The 22,143-nt window shown below is 44.6% G+C and overlaps 1 protein-coding gene across 1 annotated transcript in view; it reads left to right on the top strand.

The window, feature by feature from the left end:
- Positions 1-19,060, top strand: part of LOC147705940 (uncharacterized) — a 498,565-nt gene extending 479,505 nt beyond the window's left edge. The window contains exons 4-5 of the mRNA XM_086929000.1: positions 18,383-18,469; positions 18,682-19,060. Of these exons, the coding sequence (XP_086785126.1) occupies positions 18,383-18,469; positions 18,682-18,772 (178 nt within the window). The 3' untranslated portion in view covers positions 18,773-19,060. The remainder of the gene's footprint in view (positions 1-18,382; positions 18,470-18,681) is intronic.
- Positions 19,061-22,143: the final 3,083 nt, after the last annotated feature.

Genomic DNA, 22,143 nt, shown 5'->3' with positions numbered 1-22,143 from the left:
CCTGCTCAGATTCAAATCGCACTTTCTTTTTACTTTTTGTTACTGTTGTTTCCGTTGTCTGAGCACTTTGATCTAGTTCTATCTGTTCCTGTTCATGCTCTTCGACCTCTTCGCTTTCTTCTGCATGAACGTCAGCTCTAATTTCTAACTGTCCCTTTCTCGGCTCCGGAGTTTCAGGAGGAGTCTCGAGATCTTGATCTGACCCTACTTGGCCTATGTCCTGATCAGGTGTGTTGTGGCTTTCGTTGACCTGACCTGCTTCTTCTATTTCTGACTCACCTGGACTATCCCACTCACTGTCTAAGTAAGAATATTTCCGGGTTCGTATTGGATCATGAACCGGTTCGTCGGCGGGATACCATTCAACGTCTCGACTTGTGCTCGGCAGTTCGATGTCAGCTAGCTCCGGACTCTCTTCCTCGGAGGTCTCTTCAGCTGTGCTGCCTTCAGCTCCAGTCGCGTTTTCTCCAGATACCCGCTTTGTGTGGCTGGCGTGGATCCACTTCGGTACACCAGCGCACTTCACAGCAGTGGTAGTGACGAGGATCACTTGTCGTCGCTTTCCCCACCTTGGCTTCAAGCAGCTGCTCCGGGTGTGTTTCTTTAACACCACCCAGTCTCCTGGCTGCAGGTTGTGTGCTGGAGTCTTTGGCCACTCGTCTTCAGTCTCTCCAATCTGCTGAGAGAGAGAACGCACTTGGTCACCCAACTGCTTGCAGTATTCTAGCACCATATCATCAGAAATGCTTAGCAGTTTGTTTCCGGGTACCCATGCCTGGCGCATCACTCTTCCCATCAACACTTCATGGGGACTCAGGCCAGTCTTTCGATTCGGGATACTTCTCAAACTCATCAACACCAGGGGTAAAGCTTCTATCCAGTTCATTTTTGTGGAATCACACATTTTTCCCAGTCTGGACTTCAGAGTGCCATTTATTTGTTCCACTACCCCAGAAGCCTCTGGGTGGTAGGCGCAGTGCAATCTTTGCTTCATTTTGAATGCCCTACAGAGTTCCAATAGGACATCGTTGGCAAAATGCCCACCTTGGTCCGTTTCGATTGTCTCTGGGATCCCATACCTAGGTATCAACTCCCTGAGCAATAGCTTGGCTGTGGTGATAGCGTCATTTTTCTTAGCTGGATATGCTTCCACCCACCTAGAGAATAGACAAACTATGACTAAAACATATCTGTATCCGTTGCATCTGGGCATGGTTATGAAGTCTGCCTGTATTCTTACGAAGGGACCTACTGCCTTTCCAATAGTACTCTGTTTCACTACAGTCTTCTTTCCTGCATTGAATTGCTGACACACTAGGCACCTCTGGCAAAACCTGTCCGCCTGGTCCCTGAACTTTGAATTGCAGAACACTTGTTCAAACACCCGACACATCGCATCTCTTCCCATATGTGTTGGCTCATGTATCATTCTGACCATGGGGTCGATCAAGCTATCAGGCAGTACAGGCACCCCATCCGGATTTACCACCACACCATCTTCTCGCAACTCGCATTCCTTTGCGGCCCACCTGCCTTTTTCTTGCCTGTCTGTGGCTTGTTGTATCTCTCTTAATTCTTCCCACGTTGACACATTATCAAACAACATAAGTTGGCAGCTGGTTCCATCCCACCGGGCAATTTGTAGGGACATCTGGTGTCGGGCACAAAACTGTGCAATTTTGTCAGCGTACCTATTACCGGCAGTCACGTCGTCATTTCCAGACCTGTGAGCCGCACACTTGACCACAGCCAATTCTTTGGGTAATTGGATAGCTTCCAGTAAGTTATGCACTACTTTCCCATTTCGGATAGGTGTGCCAGAGGAAGTCATGAATTCTCTTTGCAACCACAATTGGCCGAAGTCATGAACAACCCCGAAACAGTACTGACTGTCGGTGTAAACAGTAATTCTTTTGTTTTTTCCTCTCTTGCATGCTCGAGTTAACGCTATAAGCTCCGCCACTTGTGCAGATTTCACCTCGCGCATGTAAGATGCCTCGACGACTCCTGTCAGAGTAACCACAGCATAGGCAGCACTCAGACTCCCACTCTCATGTCTCAAACACGAGCCATCCACAAACATTGTTTTATCCCCGTCCCGTAGTGCTATTTCACGAATGTCAGGACGGGGCTTGGTGCTATATTCAGTCAGATCAATGCAATTATGTTCCCCACCCTCATCCGATTCTGCATCCAGAGGGACAGGTAACAGTGTCGCAGGATTTAGGACATTGCACCGGGAGATAGTTATATTTTCAGCACCAATCAAAATTCTCTCATACTTAGTCAGCCGACTAGGTGTGAGGTACTGGGTCCTAGTTCTAGTCAGTAGGATGACAACAGAGTGAGGAACATAGACAGTGACGGGATGTCCCATGACAATGCTCTCGCTCTGTTCTAGACTGACGCAAGTAGCAGCAACGGCTTTTAAGCAGCCAGGCAGTCCAGCCGCCACTGGATCTAGGGTGGCCGAAAAGTAGGCGACTGGCCTTCTGACTGATCCGTGCTCCTGGGTCAGGACTGAAAGAGCACAATTTTCTCTGGTGTCACAGAACAGTTCAAAGGGTCTATTGTACTCAGGCATACCCAATGCAGGTGCGGTACACAGACAGTTTCTCAGAGTTACCCAAGCATTCATACTCTCACTGTCCCAATGGACGGGGTCTTCCACTCCTTTCTTTGTCATATTTATCAGGGGTCGGGCTAGAGCCGCAAATCCTGCAATCCATTGCCTGCAGTAACCCACAACTCCCAAGAACATTCTCACCTCTTTCTGGGTTGTGGGCAGTTCCATTGCCTTAATTATTTTGATCCTTTCGGTAGTGACCTTCCTGATTCCCTTTTCTATCTGGTGCCCCAGATATTTTACTGAGTTTTTACAGAATTGTAATTTGTCAGGCGACACTTTATGTCCTCCCTTTCCTAGGTGATTCAGCAAGGCAATTGTGTCAGTGACACAGTCAGACTGGGTTTTAGATGCCACTAACAGGTCATCTATGTACTGCACCAAAACAGACTCTCTTGGCAGTACTAGGGATTCAAGGCACTTTTTCAGTATCTGGTTGAAAATCGATGGACTTTCAGTGTACCCCTGGGGGACACGATTCCAGACATAGATATGGCTGTCGAATTCAAAACTGAAAAGGAATTTGCTTTCAGGGTGCAATGGGATGGAAAAGAATGCGTGGCACAGATCGATGACAGTGAACCATTCGGCATTCCAAGGAATCTGGTAGAGTATTACTGCAGGGTTGGGTACAATAGGACAGCAAGGCACAACAATTTGGTTTACCTTGCGCAAATCTTGCACCACCCGGTACTTCCCACTAGGCTTTTTGATCCCAATGATAGGCGAATTACAGGGGCTGCTCAACACTTCTTCTATTATTTCTGCTTCTAGCAGCCTCGTTATTTCAATCGCTACTCCTGCCTTCACTTCTGCACTCATTTTGTACTGTCTTGTTCTGGGGTATACAGCATTTGTTTTTATTGCTATTTTAACCGGGTCCACATTTGCCATCAGGCCTACATCTTTTCCCGTGAAATCCCACACTTCGGGTACTACTCTTAGCTGGAGTTCCTCAGGTAAATCCTCAATTGTCAAAGGCTTGATATCAGCATCTTGTCTGACCAACATTAGTTTGTACAGGCCATCTTCATCGGGGGTCTGAATTTCAACGCCATTTGGTGTGCAGTAAATGGTACAACGCATCTTGCACAACAAATCACGTCCCAGTAGGTTTACAGGACTGGAATCACAGACCACAAATCTGTGCATTTCCTTGAAATTTCCTATGGAAATCTCCATTGGTTCAGTTACAGGGGTACTTATTATCTGATTTGAGACTCCCACTACTTGGATTGCTTCTCCCGAGAGGGGTAGGTTAGGAACATCCACTGTTCTTACAGTAGATCTGGTAGCGCCAGTGTCCAACAGAAAGGTGACATCTCTGCCTTCAACCTTTCCTTCAATGTATGGTCCAGTCTGGTCTACCGGTAAGGAGGCGCCAAGCACGCACTCCTCATCCTCCCCTCTCAGGCCCCGTCAATCTTGATCTTCAAAAAGGAAGGTATCACTTAGCAAGTACTGCGGAATGGCTGCATTTCTTTCACTCTCAACCTCCCATACTTCCGCCCTCTCATTCTGCTGACCCTGACTCTTAAAATTCTGTCTAGGAGCGCGAGGTACTGGAGGTAATTTTACCTGTTGCTGGGTTTTCCTTGTCCCCTCTTTCGGCACCTGCGGATTTAAACCATTTACAGGGGCATTACCAGCCTGTAGGTGTGGACACTCGTCTCTCCAATGCCCCATCTGGCCGCACCCATGGCACGGAAACTTTTTCATGGCCTCCTCACGACTCATTTTAGGTCTGGGCTTTCCTCCCCCCCCAGAATTGGTATTCTGAACATTATTATCAGAAGTCATTTTACTTAACTGTTTTTCTTGCTGTTCAGCTAATTTCACCTGTGCCCACATCACTTTCTCCTTGAGGGCTTTCTTTTTATTTTCGATTTCATCTTCGCAGTATTTTGCATATTTCAGGACATCATCTATGGGCTTTCCCTGCCAACTGATTTTGTTATCTCGAATCCATTGTGATATTTCAGGCCTCAATCCTAGCACAAATCTGTAACTGAAATGGGTCATGTCTTTCATGTCTACATTATCAATACCACTGTAAGTTTTGAATACCTGTAGTAACCTTTCGTAAAATGAATGCACTGTCTCATCACATTCTTGGGTTGTTCTATCTATTCGGGTCCAATCTGTCTCTTTGGCTGGCACCTTTTTCTTAAGATACTGTATGACCTGGTCATATTTCCTCATTACATCCGGTGAAGGGGCTCCCGTTCTCTCATCTCTGGGATATTCATCATTAGGCCAATCAATCTCTATTTTACATTCTGTCCACAGATCTACAGGGACCACAATATCGAAAAACCCATCCAGGTCTTTCAGCAGGCATTTCTGAACTTTTATGAAACGCTCTACCTGTCGGTACCAGTCAACTGGTTTCTCACGTAATTTCGGGAAGTCATTTGTAAATGACACAATGTCTTGTCTGGACCAAGGGACATGGACATACTTTCCTCCCGGGACCTCCCTCATGGGACACAATTTTTCTGTTGGGGTTACTTCCTTTAATACAAATTCTGAAGTTACTGACCCAGCCCTGCTGCCTTCCTTTTTCTTTGCCCACCTAGTTCTCCATTTCCCCACTTCGCCCCATTTCTGCAGGATTTTCAACAATTCCTTTACTTGGATCTGTTTTCCCAGCACATTCAGGCTTTCTAAATCTTTGTCTGAGAAGTCTACTCTGTAAGGTTTCTGAAGAACTTTGGAGCGACTAACATCAACTCCCATTTCTGTGGCGGCATCCATTATCTTTTCGTGGAGCACCCTAGCACTCCTGGTAAGATTTTTACTGATGAATAGTAACTCTTCTTCATTATACGAGCTCAGGCGCTCAACTCCCACGTTCCCAGCCATCATTTCTTCTATTTCTATTCTTAATTTATATATTTCCAATGTTTTAGGTTGAGAAGTGGTCTCTTTCTCTATCTCCTTTGTCCACCTGTCTAATTCTTCAGGGGAAACTAAAGAGGCGTTCCTAATTCCAGATGCACTTTCGATCACCACTTCCTTTTGTCTAGGCTGGCTTCTAGTCCCTACTACACTAGTCCTCGTCTCCCTTATGGGCAAATCCATTAAACTTCCAGATTCACACTCACTTTCCTGATCCTCATCTATGAACACTTCTTTCCTCGGGGTCTGGAGGCTAGGAGTAGGCAGTATTGGGGTGATGACAGGAGGAAGGGGGCTAATCAGGTCATTTTTATACATTGGGATAGCTGGACCAATAGTTACCGGAATGGTCAAGGCCTCAGGATGGGGATGCATCTGTGCAATGGTTCTGGCTAAATCCTCTCGTTGTTTACAGAGGACTTCTCTCTCTTTTTCCTGCAACCCCCTTTCAGCAGTATTGCCATGTAATACCTGGGGTACTAAGGATGGATAAATACTCGGAGCAGTCGGGGTAACCAATCGAGGGGGACTTTCCCCGAACGGCTGATAATTCGGGACTGTGGACTTAGGTCTGCAAAACTCATCCCTTTCACTATGTTTACTGCTTGTAGCTGTCCTGTCTGTATCACTTTCCCTCCTACTCCGGGGGTAATTGGTTACAGAACTTTGAGAATGCACCGAATCTGATTCCGCTACATAGGGAGGTGGATCCTTCATTAACAAGTCTTCCAGGTGTTCATCTTCTACATCCCCCATAGGTGCTAGGTGATGGGTTTTTGCTTTACATTTTCCTCTCTTCTCCTCTAATACTCCCATCATGGGGAATAGCCCTTCAGTTAACATAGACTGCCTCCACTGTTTCATTTTCTGCTCTTTGGTTGGCGTTGGAAGTCTGGGATACCACTTACTCACTCCTTTATCCATTCGGGGTTTATCTCGCTCTGCAGCCTCAATCTCCCATTCCTCCAAAGCTTCGTACTGGGTCAACCTAGGTCTAGGGTGTAATTCATTCATGCGGGTCCTTAAGTTAAACAGGATCCGACCATTAAATGTACCTTCAACAGGGAATGCCAGGACTCCATCATCTATAGTATACTTTGCCCAATTTTCTAGCCAGACACAAGTATGATACCCTTTATCAAACAACATAAAAGAGGCAGGGGTATTTGGCGGGGGAATGAGTACACCTTCTCTCGTTCTAATGGGCTTGTCAGTTTTGAAAAAATTCTTTACTTTATCCGAAAATGACAATTTTCTCTTTATTCCATACATCATGTGCGGTCTACCTCGTCTAAGCTGATCCTTATAAAATCCTAGGTATTTGGGATGAGGTATAAAATCTGGATACCACATATAATCTTCGGGACTCTCTTTGAACTCGGCTTGATCACTTTTGTTTACTTTTGTACTTCCAATGCTAGCGCGACTTTTATTTCACAATACCCAATCCGGTCTGTGAATACAGAAATTCTTAACCAATGGGTGCGCGGCCTTTCACGAGAACAAGTCTCACGCTCCGGCACTCACCCCTCCTTCACAAATTCAGCTTCACTACACACCCGCTGTCCTGACCAATACCAGCGCGGCACGAAGTGACGTCAGAGCAGCTCTCCGACCGACTCCCGCCTTCACAAGGTAACGGAAACTTTTTACTCTCTCTAAAGTGCGAGTGCACGTTTTAGTTAACAATACGCAACGTTTGCCACTATGTCTGAGTGTTCTAAAAAGAGAAAAGACTTTTCTTTCGCTACTAGTAAACCACTTCTGTCTACTTTTCATTCACTCTGGATAGACTTCTTTGCCTGTCCCTTCACACTAGTAACATAGAACCCGTTATTCTTCTGGCTCATCCACCTTAGTCGGGGATATGTACTGAGCCAGGATTTCACCAGCGAACTATTTTACTTACCAGACAAGCCTCGGAGACCCTACTACTCCTTCCGTATGCGACCCTTACTAGGTGATATCGCAATGAAAGTTTTATAATGGACTCGTAGCTATCATTCACTCCAGAAACAAAGGTCCTAATTAGTGCTTCCAGTTATCCTTAACCCTGCACTAATACCTCAAGCTTAGTGACTTCAACAGCTAACCGGATTCTACTCACCGTTAGCTAAAATACTTCCCCGGGGATTCAGACTACACTGAACATTTACAAACAATTCTGGGTTAATTCAACATGCAGTATTTATAACAGTAATGCAAATTCATGAACATTTACATATAAAAACACATTTCCAAAAATATTGTAAAAATACAGTAACAATCAGCAGCACGTTTTTGTATTCACGGTTTGTTTATGACTATCCTGTCTACCTAATCTAACTAGTCCAAACCATCCTCTGCTAGCCAGAAATTACTGCTAGAGCGCGCAGTTTCCCCCAGGTCACCCGGGTTACCAATTCTTTAACACGCACTGGGCCCTTGGCGTGAAGAACACATTAACTTCGTTTGGGTGAAACTGGGTGAGGATTTCTCCTCCTGCACGCTGCTAGGAGTAATCAGGTTTGGATTTACCTCTGCTTACCATGCACCCGACTTACCACAGGCGCAATTCTTTGACGGACCTGGAGCTGTTAAGGAAAAAGTAGACAGGCCTAACATCCAATACCCCTTGAAATCCGTAAAATACTTTCCACAATTTTGTAAAATGACCACAGACACCTGATTAAGTTCGAGTTTTTATATAAGAATTCAAACTGAAGAAGCCAAAATAATAAGCGATACACAGAGTAATATATCAACCATCAAAATCAGTACCAAAAGGTAACCTTGCACAAACAATATGACCATTTAGAATATATGGGAAACTACAGGGAGAAGTTTAGCACATACTATTCACCGCCACGTTATACTAGAACATAGGAATGGGATTGGACCTAGAACATGTACTTAACCTAAGTGTTCAGATTATTCTTGCTACTTTCACTGCAATCCACTAAAGGAAAGGGAAAAACGGGAACATGCTATGGTTTATAAAATCAATGAATTTCTAAAGGAGAGGGGGAGAGAAGGAACCAACTAAAATTCAGGCACATATAAGTTCAATGGCAATACGGCAATAACACAGGTAAGAGTGTTTTAATAGATCAGAGAGAGAGAGAGAGAGAGGAAAAAAAATACGCAAACCCACAATCTATATTTACCTAATTCAGATTGAAGACCAACCCTGGCCACGGGTCAGTTGGGAAGACGGGGACAGGGACCCTCAGAAAAGGAATGCCAGACTGTGAGCAGGTACAGCTCACGGAGAATAAGGACAGGATACCCCTCAGGTTCGGATCAAGGACTGGGCCTCCCAGGGTACGACCAACACCCACAGCTTCGGACAGCAACGCCTGCGTTACCCCCTCCTGCAAGTAATCCGCCAGAAACCCCGATTGGATTTTCGAATTCCCCAGCAAAGTGCTTCGCCAGCACTTAGGATTTTCCACCCCTTGGGAGTTTGTGGAAAGTATGGACAAAGTGCTCCGCAGCACTTTCAGAATGAGCACCTATTGAGATCGTAGGGTCAGTGACAGGTCTGCTACTCGGACAAGTCGGACAATTTTCCTAAGCTAAACTAGGGTAATTATACAATTTTGGGGACCCTCAGACCACCCCCTAATGTTGCAAGTGACAGTTTCCCATATTGTGATTGGTCAGGAGAGGTGGTGTGGTCTTTACCACCTCCTAGAATTCAGTTTCACATGATTAATATGCAATTTTGAATACCCGCCCCTCAGGTTCACGTTCCCATGCATAGAATACAGCAGTACAGGACAGTTTTCAATAGGTAGCAACAGTATTGCTATTTCCAAGGTGAGGCGCCGTATTCCCAGCGACGTTCCCAGGCGCATTGTGCTTCAGGAGCCAGCTGGCTAGGTTTAGCTTCTGCGCAGTTGGAACTTTCTCCGGTCACGTGACGGTGCCCAGCAGAGCTTCAAGTATGGCTCCGCTCATGAATACCCAGCCCACAAAGACGCGGTACATAAAAAGTAAGCGAAAACAAATTAAAATCATACATAAAATGATCGCACTGTATACCATGATATGAGATAACCAACCCTTACTTTTATAATGACTATAGCATTAAGGATTAATGCGAAAGAATAGATAGGCTGAAAGCTGCTGCAGTAAGCAGAGAGCGTGGTGAGAGACAAGCGGCCATATTTAGCATCAATGCGCATGAGCACAGAATCCCTCCAGAATGCGAGTGCGTCACATCACATGGGTATGACCGACGCATGCGCAGACTGAATTGCGGCAAAGCAGCCATTTTCAGTGCAAGCTTCGTTAGTACGTGAAAAGACGAACAAGCAAGCATCCTAGGGACACCCGCGTGTAGGGGAAAACTTTACAAATGACGAACAATGGTGTTAATATTATTATGCAGTGTAGACAAGGGTTTTGCATACGAGCAAGGCGCTATACGTGCGAATCCTTGCTCCATCAGCACAACCGGAGATACCTTTTAAAGTTTTCAATATAGGAAGTGCGTTGGTCACTCTCTCGCCACAGGAGCCAGCGCACCCATATACGCCCCTAGCCTGAGGGCAGAGGCATTATGATCACCCCCCCATCCCCAATTTTTTGTCCTGAGGAAGACCCTGACGTAAGGGATGCAACAACCTAAAACTCCATAGGGTCGAAACGTCGACATTTTACTACACAAGCCAGCAATCAAGAGATATTTCACACTGTGCAACTGTTGTAAACATGGCGTCATATTGTTTATATTGAAAGGGAGATTGATTGGCTAAAGGAATGAGCCTCGTGTATCGTAAATAACATACTGCTTTTGATTGGCACTTTTATCCTTCAATCATTTTCCTACCCTCACTGAAGCATCATTACCGGACCCTCCCTTCTCCCATCCCTCACTGTGCTCCCAACTTGGGACATTGTCAGATATAATAATATGTAAATATTTCCATCAAGAGAACATTGCTCAGTGTGAATTAAACACTGTCTAACAAAATACCTTGTGTTCTATGTTCTATTTTGAATATTTGTTTTGAATTTGTTTACAGTGTATGGTTGTTTTTTTGGGACCATTGCCCCGACGTATTGTCTTGCACCCCGGTCCCAGAGACTCATTTTGGGTATACCCTTCTTAGGTAACTCACTGTGAATATGTTGCCTGAGTCCAAAAATGTTGAAGGGGATCAGGAGAGGTGCCTGAATGTAACCATGTCCCGCTCTTCTAGCCGAGATAAGAATCAATGTGTTAATCATTGGCACCTTTCCTTATTGCAGCCATAAGATTATTATGCATAATTTTAAGTAGACTCAGAAGGCCGTCTTCTACACTGATTTCTTGGGGATGCTCTACAGTTTTGCTCTATTCACGCAATCAAATGCCATGCATAGGTCAATAAACCCCCTTTGAATGCTGCCTTTCTGTAAGAAGCTGTACCTTTCAACTGTACCTTTCAATCTTCAGTAAAATATTTAGACACTGATAAGTTTTTCTGACTCCTTGCCTGAACCCGTAATAGGTTTCCACTAGAATGTTATTGGCACTCGAGGCAAGATGGCGACCTCAACGGTCGCGTGAGCTAGCTGCTCCTGCCGGACCTCATGAACTTCGGCGTCTGACTGCTGAAAGCTGGGAGGCTGAGAGTCAGAAAGCCGATGGAAGGATAAAATCGCCGCTGCTACTATTATTGATGGAGGATTATATTCAAAAGCCGCCTCGGAAAACCTAAGAACGGCAAACGGATATTTTAACTTTGGTATCAGTGTTGAACGCGGCTGGAGCAGGATTGAGGAGACCGCAGCGGCTGCGCTGCGCTGGTTACGGTGGGCGCACCCAGTAAGACGACACACCTGTGGCAGCCGCAGAGCGGGTGTCGGAGTTCGGAGAGCTGAGCTGTAAGAACACTAACGGAGACACAGCTTGTGTCTCGGAATCGGCATATATTCAAGAAATGCCTCCGAAGGGGCCGGGGGCAGGCTGTCCCCAGGGCTGAGACACAGGGAGAGCGTCTGAATTCGGGAGCGGACAACGCTGCTGCAACACCTATGCGGAATACTGCGAGCAAAGGCATTAATCGAGCGGAGGCACCGGCCAAGGAACTTGAAAGGGCTGGAAAAGGTAATCCGCGACTGCATGAGAAGGAGGTGGAGAGTGTACTACATGAGACGTCTAAGACTGTAAAAGCGACTAAAGGTATACCTGAACTTTTTAATTCTATGAAAAATAAGGAGCTCTCAAAAGGTACAAAGCATATTCTCTGTCAGGATTTTGGTAAAGATTCTGTGCCTGTATAATCTGTTGAGCCTTTGATAGAGCGTATCGAGACTGGGCAGGGGCCACAAGGAGGCTCTGATAATTTGCTGTTAAATGAGGCACAGTTAAATGATGATGACGACGAGGATGGAGGGTTGCCTGAAGAGAATGCGATGGAGCCAGCAGAGACAGGCTTGGTTCAAGAGGCAGTAGATAACGCTGGTCCCCCTGCTGGTACTACCCCCGTCAAATACATTGAGAGTACAGACTCTGCAGATTTTTACTCTCTTTCAGAGCACTCCATGTCATCTACTGAGGATCTTGCTCAACAGTATGCAGTACAGATGAGTATGGTTGAAGGAAGCTTTAATAGTAGCTATGAGACTGAAGAGGGGGGGGTCTGAGCAAATGAATGGACAGACTGGACAGACTGGACAGACTGGACAGACTGTACATCGACTGCGGCTGACACAGGATGGGCACTATGATCGCACAGGAGCTGCTTCACTGTCTGGAGAGGAGCCAGATGAAGAGATATCACTTGAGCTTATTTACAAGACCATGATGCTACACAGAGAGGAGCATAGACAAGATAGTTTAAGAGTGCAGAACTCATGCAAAAAATTACAAAATTCTGTCAGGCGTCTGGCTAAATCTCATTCAGAGTTTTGGGCAGAGTTACTGAGGCTGAGTCGCGCATATCGACTTTAGAGGACGAGGTAACGCAACAGAAGAGGATCATAGCTGAACAACTGGCCCATAAAGACGAGATTAACTGGAAAGTCATTGACCTAGAAAATCGCGCTCGCAGAAATAATTTGCGGTTTTTACAAATTACTGAAGGAAAAGAGGGGTCAGATCCTCAAGGCTTTATAATCGAGCTTCTTAAAGAATCATTTCCAGATTCAACCAGATGGGATTGGGACCGGGAAGTTTAAAGAGCGCACCGGTTTCCTTTCAGAACACAGTCAAACCATTCGGAACAGCGCGATCAGAGACCAAGAGCTTTATTAGTGGCATTTAATAGTTTCTTAGCACGAGAGGAAGTATTTAAGAATGCAAGGCCAGATAAGAAAATCAGGCCACTTGATTGTGATTATTTTGTCAGTCCGGATCTGTGTAAACAAACGGTGGATTTGAGATGGCAACTGCGACAGCTTATACCTGTTTTTCAATCTAAGAGAGCTCAGGTCTATCTTATGTTTCCTGCAAAAATTAAAGTTGTTTATAAAGAGCGTACTCATTATTTTACAACATCACTTGCAGCTAAGACTTTTTTGGACTCAATGTAATTAGACTTAGTTAATGTATAAGCTTATGTAGTGAAGTGAATATATAATGAATATATTGTATCTTTAGAGGATTATCTAAGAGTCGGGTAATGATGTCTATGGTTTAGGCCGCATTTCAGCAGGACGACGCATATGAGTATCACATGTTGTTTTCTTTTCTTAAAATAAGTACTAAGTTCGTGGGCGAAGGCAGGGAGAATGGGGCAAGCTCGCATCAAGAGGACCATAAGTCCTAAAGCCTCAATAAAGGGTTGGGGAGGGGGGAAGGGGACACTTGGCTGGGGGAGGGGTTTGTGGGTGGCACAGTGGGGAGGTGTAGGGAGGAAACGTGGGAATAATTAGTTCTTGGGTACAGTGAACTGCAAATTGAGAAGTCCATCTGTGATTTAGCGCTGGTATAGATTATTATGTTTTTTGTTGTATGTGAGTGTTTAGAAATGATTTGGATATTGAATACAACTCGAAAGATAAGATTAAAAGGGTACCTACCCAGATTTTTTCAAAAAAGATAATGGCAACTAGGCGATTAAAAATCTGTTCTCTAAATGTATCAGGACTGTTGCTGCTGAATTGAGATATATAGGACCACACATAGTATGCTTACAGGAGAAGCATTTACGTTGGTCTAAGAGATTCGTCTTAAGAGCACTAGGATATACCCTTGCAATCGCTACAGGTCAAACTAGTTTGAAAAGGGGGGTTGCTATTATGTGTAAAGGCAACATTGTAGCAATAGGTAAAACTTTGGCCGACAAAAAGGGAAGATGGGCAATAGCGGAAATCAGTGTAGAAGGCAAGAAGCTAACGCTTTGTAATATTTATGGCTCAAATTTAGATGACCCAGAGGCTTTAGTGGAAATAAATATGGAGTTAACTACTTGGGCCCAACCTATAATGATTTGTGGAGATATGAACATAAATCTGACTAATACTGCTATGAAGGAAGGGTTGGCTAAGTATAAAGGCCATAAACCAAAAAGTATACAAGGCGTTGGTAAGTTTGGCGCAGGATCATGGGTTGGTGGATGTGTGGGGGCAATTAGGACCACAAGACACTGAGTATACGTTTTATTCTTACCCTCACAAAAAACTAGTTAGACTTGACTATTTTTTTACTCCTGTCTCAATTACCTCAGGTGCAACTATTTCTGTATATCCTAGAATTTCATCTGATCATTCGCCGTTACTACTAGAGATTGATATGGCGCTAAATAAACCTAGACAAACTAGCTTCACATTTGACAGGAAATTAATCTTTAATGTGGAGTTTAGAGAACACATAAGGAAGTGGATGAAATTATGTTTTGAAGAGAATAAGGGATCCAGTTCACAGGCTATAATATGGGACACTTTTAAAGCTGGATTTCGGGGAGAATGCATCAGCTTTTCGTGTAGGATTTTAAAAAAAGCCAGACAAGAGTTAGATAGATTATACGAGCAATTGATTCATTCTGAAACACAGCTAATGCAGGAGATAATCAACAAGAGGGCAGGTCTAACCATATTGGAGGATAAAGTTGCCAGGGATAAAGCTAAAATATCAGGTATCTGGGCAGAGGAAAATGCTAGGAAATTTCTCTCTTCAAAAATGGATAAACATGAATATGGAGAGGCAATTGGGAGAAAATTGGCGATTCAACTACGTATTAAAGAGTCGGCCAGAAATATTGTTCAAATGAGAGATTCTGCAGGGGTGGTACAATCGGCACCACAAGAGATACTTAAGATTTTGCAACAATTTTATTCTGAGTTATATGAAGGACCATCTGTTCCGGGACCAAACTGGAATACAATACTAGCAGAAGGCTTAACAAGGGTGGACTCAACTGATTCACAGTGGCTAGAAGACACAATTACAGAGGAGGAGCTGGATAGGGCTGTTAAAAGTTTAGCCAAAGGTAAAGCTGCTGGCCCTGATAGACTACCCAGTGAAATATATATACAATTTTATCAGGATATTAAAAAATAACTGTTAAAAACAGTGAGAGAAGCTCAGGTGGGAAACCCCCCAAGAACATGGGCAGAGACTACTATTGCAGTCTTCTGTAAAAAAGGTAAACCACCAGAATGCTTTGGGTCATATCGACCGATCTCGCTGTTAAATGCCGATAATAAAATATACTCTAAAATCTTAGCCAATTGGCTGTCTGATTGCATCACCCCTTTAGTATCACAGCATCAACATGGATTCATTCCCAGAAGGGGACGGTAGAACACGTCAACAAAGCCATTTCTTTATTTGACACTGCCTCAGTACATAAGAATGATCTAGCGCTGATTCTGTTGGACGCGGAAAAAGCGTTTGATCGTGTGCAGTGGGAGTACCTCTGGGAATTAATGAGAAAAATGGGATTCGGTGAAATTTATTAGAGCAATACAATCTTTGTATTTAAAACCTGTCGCAAAAATATCAGTTATGGGCCAACTCTCTGACAATGTCATTATATCACTTGGCACACGACAAGGTTGCCCTTGCTCCCCCCTTTTATTTGCTTTTTATATAAACCCCTTAATCAAGCTATTGAGTCAGAACATTTTGATTCCCCCTTACAAAGTTCAGAATTATTATTTTTCAGTTTTTGCTTATGCTGATGACATTGCAGTGACAACAACTAATCCTGCAACAGCAATTAAGGAAATTGAACGACTAGCACAGGTATTCGGTCTTATAGCCGGCTATATATTGAATGAGACAAAAACCCAAATTCTCTGCTCTAACACGATTATTTGGCAAGATAGTAGGGTGGTTAAAGAAGTGATGTATTTGGGAATTCTAATCAGGGCAAATGTGACGGAACTAGTGCAAGTCAATTGGAATACATTAATGGCAAAAATTACGTCATCTCTGGATAGATGGGAAAGGCTGTATCTAACCATTATTGGACGATCAAATGTGATAAAAATTAATATACTGCCAAAGGTTTTGTATTTGTTTAGATCTATACCTTTAGAGATAACTAAAGATAAAATACAGGACTTGCAATCTAAATGTGGGAAATTTATATGGAGCCCTGGGAGACCCAGAAGGGCAATGAAATACATGACGCTGCCAGCTCTAAGGGGAGGAATGGGGTACCTGATTTTTTTCTTTATTACATAACTTGTTTTTTATTGAAAATGAAAGTTCTGATAATAGGAGTAAATGAAAGTGATGATGCAAACATGTCAAATATTTTTGATATACAGTTAGGGACAAATGCAAAGCATATTTTAGTCAAAGAAATTGATGGGAGCTATTTCAAGCGAACAAGGTTCAAGGTAACCATGGGGGCTTTTAAGGTCTGGAAATGGTTCATGAAAAATATGGATTTATCAAGAGTGTCATATTATACTCCGCTTAATGCGCATAGGCTCTTACCAGGCATTTTTTCTGATGTAATGCCTAATAAGTGTCAGCAGAAAGGCATTAAGACTTTAGGACATATTGTTAATAAGAATGGGATGTGTAAATCTTTCGAAGAGATCAAGGATGAATATTCACTGCCCAGATGGTATTTCTTTAAATATCTACAAATTCGGGATTATTTAAATCGAAGGGGTGGGAACTTAATTCAACATTAAGTCATTGAAGAAATTAGTAGATCAGTTAAAATTGGAGTGATTTATCAATCCTTGGTCTCTGCTAAGAAAGATGATCTAGAAAAAGTGCTGTTGAAATGGAGAGAATCTCTAGGAGATCTTGAGATTGATGTAGAGGATCTTTTAATTTTGTCAAAGGAGGCACTCATGTCTGCGAATCTGAAAGCTCCGTTTTTTAAATCGCTATATGATTTATATTATACGCCCAAGCGATTGGCAAAATGGGCAGCGGGAAATGAAGATAAATGTTTCCGTTGTGGTGATGAGGATGCTGGGGCGATACATATTTTTTATAGTTGTGTTAAGTTGAAGGGATTTATTGAGCACTTGGAAAAATGTATCTCTTCAGTGATTAAAACAACAGTCGTTATCTCTCCAGCAATGATGTTGTTAGGGAAAATTCAAAAAACAATAACACGGAAACACTTTTTCAATATCTGCATTTTCTTTTCTTTGCGATGACAGTTGAACGTCTATGCATCGCTAGGGAATGGTTACAGGAAAAATCACCGGACTTTCATCAATGGCGTGCTAAAATGCTGAGTTTATACAATTTGGAGTGGAGTTTATTTTCAATTAAAGGATCAAGGAAAAAGAGACGGGGTATTAAAATTTGGAGTGCCTTTCGAGACTACTATGAATCATGAGCTTATCTCTCCTGAAAGCTAATATTTGGACATTGTTATTTGATGATGAATCTGATGTACATCAATTTGAGATATTGTTTGCAGTTTGTTGGGCTAAGAACAATAAAAATAAAATAAAAAAAGGAATGTTATTGGCACTCTACATGAAACCTTTCAGGGTCAACCATAGGAACATCTATGTTATTTATGTTATCTGTGTTATTTGTATAGTATTCCGTAGATTTGTCAAATAGAGCCAAATGTATTAAAGAGGAAATATACACTTTTCCGATGGACGAAACCCCGTAACCATAACTACATTATTGCTATAGGTAACTCTGTAACATTTACATAGCTGGTTAATATAAGATGTCTGAGCATATCGAGGTGTGGCCAAAGGAACTGCCTGGCATGACTCCAAAACCCATCTTTAAATTACTATTGTAAGATGTCCATCCTGGCATTGTCAATGTTTCTGTAAAATTCCACCCATCAGGGAGTATCAGGCACACAACACACCTCTCTTGTATCCCTGTATGTACGTTTATGGCAGTTTACCCTTTTTATCACACAATAATGTCAACATTATAATAATATTATCTATTGATATTAAGGTAAAAAAGACAGCCAGAGAAACATGTTATATTTGTACCAGCAATATTGTTACGTTTTGCAATATTGATTCCTCATACATTGCTTTTGTAAGGAGGATTCGCAAATGTTTTGAATGATCTGGCTGATAATATAATGTTCATATGTCTATATTCTGCGGTTTGGGTTTGTGGGATTGAGAGAACAAAATCCCTTGAAAGAACTCGTAGTTATGTGGGAGAATTGTTCAGTGTGCTCCACCAGAAATGTTGTGGTTCAAACCCTCAAAGCAGTGTAACACTACTATTGTTCCAACATAACTTGACTCTTGTGCTGTCTTCACACAGCTTAACCCGCCCTTTGTTCAACCATAGTGTAACTTTTGCTGGGCCCATTACTAGGGTATTCCTAGTTATCCATTACTATCCTGGAATTGTATAAAACCATCTCATCTTCTGCACGAGGTCGTCGTTTTTAATCACCATGTCGTTTTTGCCTATTCATGTGCCATTACAGTATAATCCTCTACATGTCTGGCATTTTTTCATTATAGGCGGGCTTCACAACAGGGCCATCCACACGCCTCCTACAACCTTGCTTTGGGGAAACTGTGGAACACTTCTCTCCCACAGAACGACATGTAAGTATGCAATCGCTAACAGTGACGGAGTGTGGAAGAGTGCCCTCTGACATGCTTAGCTTGCAATAGCAAAAAAACAGAACGGTTTTGAAATCCTATAATAATGTCAGCTTTTCTAGCAAACTGGCAGTTCCAACTTACATGGGATACAACATTTTGATTATGAGTCTCTCACATGCATTGTCCATGACCAGTCATGTTTTGTGTTTTAGGGAAGTGGAAAGTCTTCTTGTCCAGGCAGCGGACCAGGGAGTGCAGGAAGCTGAAGAATTGTTGGGAAAACTCAACAGAAAACCAGTCTGAGCTCCATCTTTGTGGTGAAAGAAATGCTGTGTCTTCGTTGTGTACAAGAATTGGAGACAAAGCTTCCCGCATGTTCCCTCACCTTTCCACACCTACCCACCTTCCCAGAACTTTAGTTTGTGCTTTGACTAGACCTGGAGACCTAATCCCTCTTGGTATTTTGCTTTTAACCTGAAGAACACAGGCAACAGCCACAGTTTCAGCCAGCCTTCCACTCGTACGGCACCCGTGTTTAAACTATAGTAAATGCATTACTTTAAGATGGTAATAAAACATGTTTCCAGTTGTATTGAAGCTTGTTTATTTGAGGCAACATTTACCATTTAGGCCACATATGCAGTGGGTGTTTATCTCTGTGTTGCTGCTTTCATTATAGCCAGCCCCGACTTTCACCAATGCCCAGATTCACAGCCTAATGCTCTTATTTTGTTAGCCATTGATATGGTCAGGGACATCCTAAGAGTTTTGGGTGCCCTGGGCCAAACCTATTGGGGGGACATGTTCGGAATAGCTTTGAATGTATTTTCCAGTTTCAGCATTTTCATGCCCTCTACTGACAGTGAACAGGCCCTCTTGTCTAAATTCTAAATGTGTTTATATCTAATAATCAGGATTAGCGATGTTTTCAATATTTTAACACTTCATCTCACAAATACTACTGCATATAATCGCCAGCTCGCATTTCCCGGTCCTGTTGTTGTTTATCTCCCCGTCCATTTTGTTGTGCCTGCAGCCCGTCCCTCCCCCTTCACTCCCGCCTCCCAGCTCCCCCTCCCACCCACGAGATACCAGGATCGTCTCAGCTGAGGAACCTCCGTGACTTGCCTGACTCCGTGTGAGGCAGCCGCTCCACCCTCCCTCCTGGATCCATAGCGCTGATTGTGGTATCGTAGCGCTGCTCCCCCACCTCTGGCATAATTGATTTTGCACTAATTAGATCTGCACCCGCTCTGTCTGCGTAGCGCTCAGCATTACTCTGCTTAAAGTGCGATTACTACGTGAATTGTGTTTTATACGCATTGTTTAGCCTGATTTGCATATAGCATCTAGGAAAGCTGCGCACTGCTTTCACTTAACTGAAACTGCTATTGTGCCCGTGTTCCAGCGCCAGCTCGCATTTCCCGGTCCTGTTGTTGTTTATCTCCCCGTCCATTTTGTTGTGCCTGCAGCCCGTCCCTCCCCCTTCGCTCCCGCCTCCCAGCTCCCCCTCCCACGCTCCGCCCCCTCCACTATCCATTAATGCCAGATGTCCCAACGCGCAGCGTCCACGTGCTGCGGCCGCGCCGAAGGTGCGCCAAAGGTAAGCCCGTCTACGCCCGTCCGCGCCTGGACCGTGCGCTGCGCCAGACCCCCTGGTCCACGCAATGCCCAGCCCTCCCGCATTACTTACGACGCCTCCACCCTCCTAGCTCTTAACCCCGGCCGACTCTCCAACTGCGCCCAAGCCGCTCCTGGACACACCCATGGACCCTTCACATGCTTCTCCTGCAAGTTCGACGGCACCAAGAAAAACTCCTCATCCACCATCACACAACAGATATCTCACCCCAACCACCTAAAATGCATCCTGCTCAACACCCGCTCAGTCCACAGACACGCCATCGACCTCTGGAACCTACTAGACACCATTTCTCCCGACGTCGCCTTCCTAACAGAAACATGGATGAACGCCTCATCAGCCCCAGACATCACCATTGCCATCCCGGAAGGATACAAGATCATCCGTAAGGACCGCACCGACCAAATAGGAGGAGGCATCACTATCGTCCATAAGAACTCCATCCGCATCTCAACCAGCTCAGACGTCAACCTTACCAGCGCCGAACACCTCCACTTCCAGATCCACACCGACCCCAAGACCACACTCAGAGGCACCCTCCTCTACCGGACTCCAGGATCCCGTGCACAATTCAGCGACGTTCTCACTGACTTTATCACCCCACACGCCCTCCCCTCCGAGGAATACATTCTGCTGGGAGACCTCAACTTTCACCTGGAAAAGAGCAATGACAGCAACGCCACCTCCCTCCTGGACAATCTCGCCAACCTCGGACTCAAACAACTTGTCACTACGCCCACCCACATCGCAGGTCACACACTCGACCCTATCTTCACCTCCAGCAAACATATCTCCTTCAGTCACACCACTACTCTCCATTGGACGGACCACAGCTGCGTACACTTTATCTACAATAAGACCACAACTCACAGCCATCCTCAACCTACTCTACGAAGAAACTGGAACAAAATCACCATCGACCAGATCTCCTCATCGCTTCTTCAAAACCCCCCTGCCCACTCCTCAAACCCCGACCAAGCAGCCATTAACCTCACCCAATGGCTATCCAACACCGCCGACATCCTAGCACCGCTGAAAAAACGTCAAATCAAACTAGGCAGCAAAAACGCCTCCTGGTTCAACGATGATCTTAAGAAATCGAAGAAACTGTCGCTCCCTCGAGAAGGCCTGGAAAAAAGACCCAAACACCAGCACCAGGGACGCCTGCAAAAACGCCACCCGCATACACCACCAACTAATCCGATCTGCCAAGAAAGCCGCATTCAAAGACCGACTAGACAACAACGCCCACAACAGCAAGGAATTATTCAACATCGTCAAAGAATTTACCAACCCCTCAGCCAACTCCAACGACATCACCCCCTCTCAAGCCCTCTGCGACTCCCTAGCTTTGTTCTTCCACAACAAAATCGCAGACATCCACAACAGCTTCGACAACCGACCCGGAGACCAACCCACCCAACCTTCTGCAGGACCCCCACCCCCCCTTGAACATCCTTAATGACTGGCACCCAATCTCCACTGAGGACACCATCCGCCTGATGAACTCCATCCACTCAGGATCCCCCACAGACCCCTGCCCTCACCACATCTTTAACAAAGCAGACTCCATCATAGCACCACACCTCCAAGACGTCATCAACTGCTCCCTCAACTCCGCCACCTTCCCGGAAAGCTGGAAACACGCAGAACTTAGCGCCCTTCTGAAAAAACCCACAGCGGACCCCACCGAACTAAAAAACTACCGCCCCATCTTGCTCCTTCCATTCCCGGCCAAAGTCATCAAGAAAGCCGTCAACAACCAGCTCGCCACCTTCCTCGAAACCAACAAATCCCTCGACTCCTCACAGTCCGGCTTCCGAGCCAAACACAGCACGGAAACCGCCCTCATCGCAGCAACAGACGACATTCGTACTCTTCTGGACAATGGAGACACAGTCGCCCTCATCCTCCTCGACCTCTCCGCAGCCTTCGACACAGTCTGCCATAGCACCCTTCTACAGCGCCTCAGAAACATCGGAATCCAAGGAAAGGCACTGGAATGGATCACCTCGTTCCTCACTGGAAGAAC

This window comes from Lissotriton vulgaris, chromosome 7, assembly GCF_964263255.1.
Source record: "Lissotriton vulgaris chromosome 7, aLisVul1.2, whole genome shotgun sequence".
Lineage (NCBI taxonomy): Eukaryota > Metazoa > Chordata > Amphibia > Caudata > Salamandridae > Lissotriton > Lissotriton vulgaris.
Note: the sequence above shows the minus strand (reverse complement) of the source record. Positions and strands in the feature narration are given on the sequence as shown.